A 4,460-nucleotide genomic window follows, 5' to 3' on the forward strand; every position below is an offset into this window, starting at 1 on the left:
TTAGTTTAAAATGTGCCGCACTCAGGTGTATTGATTATTTTTCCATCGAAGTATCTGTAATCATTGGCACTATTCCAAGTAGACAAGCTGGTTTTGTTGTCGTTGTTGATAAACTTATTCAGTGAAGCATTAAGTCTTTTTACTGTAATGTAAATTCAAAATATGTTAGCTGAAAAAAAATGAAACAGACAGAAATAAAAGGAGAGAGAAGGCGGTCAAGAGAGAAATAGCAGAAAGGGAATGAAGTAATCATCATTAAGTTGGTAAAATTGTATATGCAAAACTCACTGAATTTGTTTAAAAAACTAAAATTAAGATGTTTTAAAATATGTACTCAGGTCTTGGGGAGCTGAAAATTGGGAGGCAAAAGTTACTTAAATGCCTGTCAAGATTAAAAAAAGAAGAAGAGAGAAAGAACAGAGATAGCAAAGCACAGCAGAGATACAGCAAGAATTCAGAACAGGGAAAGGCTGTTTCCCGTGGGAGAATCAGCAAAAGCGTTTTACAGGAAGCCACATATGAAATTGATCCAATGAGTAACTGAGCAGGAGTGAAACCTGAATTTCAAGTGAAAAGTAAAACTTGAATTTTAAAATCTCAGAATGCAGGATAGACCAACAAATCTTGAAACACTGCAACTCTCTGATACCGACAACTGACAACTAGACAGAAATCAACAGCAAAAGCTTGATTAACAAAAGTGGAGGACATCGTCACCACACTGTGCTCAGACGTATCCTGAGCCGCTGGACTGCTGGGTTCTCATTCAAAGAAAGAGAAGTTCATGAAGGGCCATGGTGTGTCCTGAAATGAAGTACTGAACGCAAAGATGGCTGCCACTGCTCACCAGGCACAGATGAGGCTTGAGTGTAAGAGAAGGGACCTTGAAAGGAGGAAAGAACTGAGGAGAGAGCTCTTAAAAAGATAAAGCTGAGTGAGGAAACGGAGAAAGTAGAAGAGATGGTTACAAAGAACTCACCGATGCTTCCTAATCCAAAACATGAGACCCATCAGAAGAGCCAGCAGCACTAACAATGCCAGGAGAGGGGAGCTGATAGAGTTGTGGTGCTCTGTGGATCGGGGTGAAAATCAGGGATGTTACTGCACAGCCATCTTGCTTTGTTGTATTCCCCTGGATGTTGTTCAGCTGACAGTCTCCATCACCAATCTTTCTTCTCATTTTTTATCTCATCCCTCTTCCCTGGGGATAGTTCACCTAACCCCGGACAACCTCATGCATCTACCCTCGTTTTCCCTTCTTTTTCTTTGGGTTTTTATGTTTACTTATTCAAAAAACAAAGAGAAAGACAGAAACAGAGGGCAGGGGAAGATAGAGAAGATCGTCCTTTTGTTGACTCATTCCTCAAATGCCTGCAACAACCAGAACTGGGTCATATCATAGTCAGAAACAAGGAACTCCATCCAGGTCTCACCAATGAGTGGCAGGGGCAAAAGCATTGGGTCCGACCACCCACTGCCTTCCCTAATCCAGTAGCTGAAAGCCAGGTCAGAAATAGAGAGGCCAGAACTAGGACTGGTATTCCAAATGACTCTCATTTTGCCTTCTACTCCTCAGATTACCTATTTGTATTCAAAAATTCCTAAATTCCACAAAATCTCCTCCTGCTGAATTTGAAAACCACCTCCTCCCATTTCTAGCCTGGAATTTAATTCTTTCTTACCCCAGTAGAGAATAATGTCTTGGCCTTCCAAACTGCTGTGGTTCACCCAACAAGAGAAGCCAGACAACTCTTCAGCTGCTACATGCAGGGTTACTCGAAGATACCATGTTCCATCAGCATTGGGAAGGACATCTCCTTGTTGACTGTCCACCAGTTCCTGGTTATCCCGCATCCACATTGCCCGCACAGGCTTTGGATAGAAACCAAAGACACGGCACACCAGCAGCAGATGTCCAGGCCCAAGACTGGGCCCCATGGACAGCAAGACCTCAGGCCTTACTGTAAAAGACAGGAAGGTCTTTAGATATTAGAACACTAACATCCATAAAGGTCCAAATTCCCCATCAGTCAAGATAGACATCTCTTTCACAGTTCTGGGAACCCTTTCTTATCCTAGATTTGGAGGAAATTATGAAAAAGCTTGGTTTTAGAAAGTTCAGCCAGGGGAATGCACAACTGACCTTGCCGGTGCAGGTCAGCCTTGCCTGCATCAAGAAGTCCCAGGGTGAGACGTGGACAGGTGTCACTGAGATGCCTGAGCACCGTTTTCTTGATACTGTCATACAAATTGAGCAATCTGCAGATGTACTGGGCTCTACTTCCACCCCGTGGAGATGGCAACCATGAATTGTTCTGGAAGGCCAGGAAATCTGACCCTTGATAAGCTTCACGTAAGAAACCTGCTGAATCCCATCCAGAGTGCAGCTCACAGCCTGCCACCACCTGCAGCACAAAGGGATCTGGGACAAAGGAGCTGTGATTTGGTTGAAAGCAGGAAAAACAAACATGAACATAGAAGCAGCAGAAGAAAGGACATAGATGCAGAAGGGAGGTGCTTGTGAGGCTGAGGAAATGGGGTGAGGTTTGGTTTGGACCTGTGGTGCAGATAAAAGAGAATTGCTAGAAGTAGAAGGTGAAGGAAGACGAAAATGATGTGACCAGTGGGAGAAATTGTTCAAAGCAAATGATGTGAGAATGTGAATAAAAGATCACTGAATATGAGCAGGATGAAATGATGGCAGACTAGGGGTGCTGTGGGTTATAATTAATGCATAGGCAGAGACAGAGATTGGTTGGCAAAAAAATCACACCTTATAGAGTCATTGAAAACTTAGGAAATTGGGGGCATCTGGCTAGTCGTTGGGGAAAAGGTGGACATAGGACATTTCTAAGGGGAGGTCATACGTAGCAGAGAATTTGACAAACTAGACAAATCTGTATCTGAAAAAAAAGTCCAAAAATATTTGATTTCAGTTTTATTCCAGAACAGGTGGAGTAAGATTCAGAAAAGGGAGCCCCAATTTCCTAAAGGAAGAACCAAATCACCGAGACACTTGCACCCACTGAGGGAATGGAACTCACACTCAAAATCCAATCGATTGGCATGCTTGTGACTCTCCCTGGTAAACCTGCTGAGGTGTGAACGGAGGAATACTTCCAGGTCCATAAACTCCTCTTTGCTGAAGTTGCCCCTGGACCAAGGCCGCAGGAAAACTATAGAGCCAGAGTTGCTCTCCCAGCGATGGGTCTCCCACTCACCCAACCAACCTGAGCCCAGATTCTGTTCCCAGGAACGGTTGTAAAATGATGAGATTTGAATGAATTGGAAGGAGACAGGTTCCTCAAAACCTGTGGCAAAAGAACAGGCGTGAATTAGAGAAAACATCTGATTTGCCTTTCCAATAAAAATAAATAAATCTTGAAAAAAGAGAGAAGTCATTAGGAAGGAGAGAGAATTGAGAAAGACAGGTGCCAGCAGGATTTGTGAATGTAGAGAAAAGAAAAGGCATCATTAAAAATGATCTCATCAGATGGTGTCTGCCTCAGGACACCCTGATTTATCAATTCCCCTGAGAGTAGTCCAGCATCTACAGACAAGATACTTTAGAAGGAAACTCACCTGGATCTTGCAGAATCCAGGAACACAGTGGGAAAACCACCATACTGACTCTACAAACAAACATGCACAACAAACCTCTTTGCCCCACCTGGGAAGTCACCAGAATTCTTACCAACTTCGTTATTTCTGCCTGGAAAAACAGCAGCTAGTAATACAAGGAGGTGCAGCATTTCATCTGCAGATGTTATTTCTTTCTCAAAAAAAAAAAAAAAGGTCTTTGATTTCTCTTCTGAACAAACCAACCCCACAATATCTCTCTTCTGACCTCCTTGTCCAATCAGCAGGCAAACATCTGCACCTGTGACAAGGAGTATATTTCTCTGGCTCTTTGTTCGTTGGTCTCAAGCTTCTCTCCTTGTCACCAATTTCCAGACTATCATAAGCCCCATATTTCACCAGCTTTGGAACAAGTCATATGTCACATGTAACCACTAGGGACACTTTTTTTTGTCTTTCATACAATAAATGTGTAAAATTAAATGGATTTCCCTGCTGGGGTCCGTGCAGTGGGTGTGAATAACACAAAGGTGTGAAGAGAACAGCTCCCCTGCTTGGCAGGGCCCGGGGAAGCTTCCAGCTGTTTGGCAGGGCCCAGCAGATTTCTCTCTGACCACCTTTATGCACTTTCATCCCCTTTCGCGTGGACACTCAACCACCCCACTAAAAACTTTGTAATCTATTGAGGCATTGTTTGCCCCTGTGAGATGGCTTTTACAACCAACATGAGCTTAAAAGTTAATGTTATCGATAATGTCTTGGTGAGTGGGCCTTTAACTGCACACAGGAGTACAATTAAGCCCATGTTGTTTCTAGACACCTTATTGTGTGCCTACCCATTGCCATGAAATCTGGCCCAGACATTTAGCATGCTTTCTGGG

At 43.3% G+C, this 4,460-nt stretch overlaps 1 protein-coding gene across 1 annotated transcript; it reads right to left on the bottom strand.

Annotated features, from left to right (window-relative positions):
• Positions 1-975: 975 nt before the first annotated feature.
• On the bottom strand, positions 976-3,752 carry LOC121171568 (T-cell surface glycoprotein CD1a-like). Its single transcript, XM_041003295.1, has 5 exons — positions 3,695-3,752; positions 3,045-3,311; positions 2,144-2,422; positions 1,683-1,961; positions 976-1,070 (listed from the first exon to the last, which is right to left on the bottom strand). The coding sequence occupies exons 1-5, from the start codon at positions 3,750-3,752 to the stop codon at positions 976-978; spliced, it is 978 nt and encodes a 325-aa protein (XP_040859229.1).
• Between the last annotated feature and the right edge of the window lie 708 nt (positions 3,753-4,460).

The sequence above is a fragment of the Ochotona curzoniae genome, unplaced genomic scaffold, assembly GCF_017591425.1.
Source record: "Ochotona curzoniae isolate NIBS_2020 unplaced genomic scaffold, NIBS_Ocur_1.0 scaffold_2683, whole genome shotgun sequence".
Taxonomy (NCBI): Eukaryota; Metazoa; Chordata; class Mammalia; order Lagomorpha; family Ochotonidae; genus Ochotona; species Ochotona curzoniae.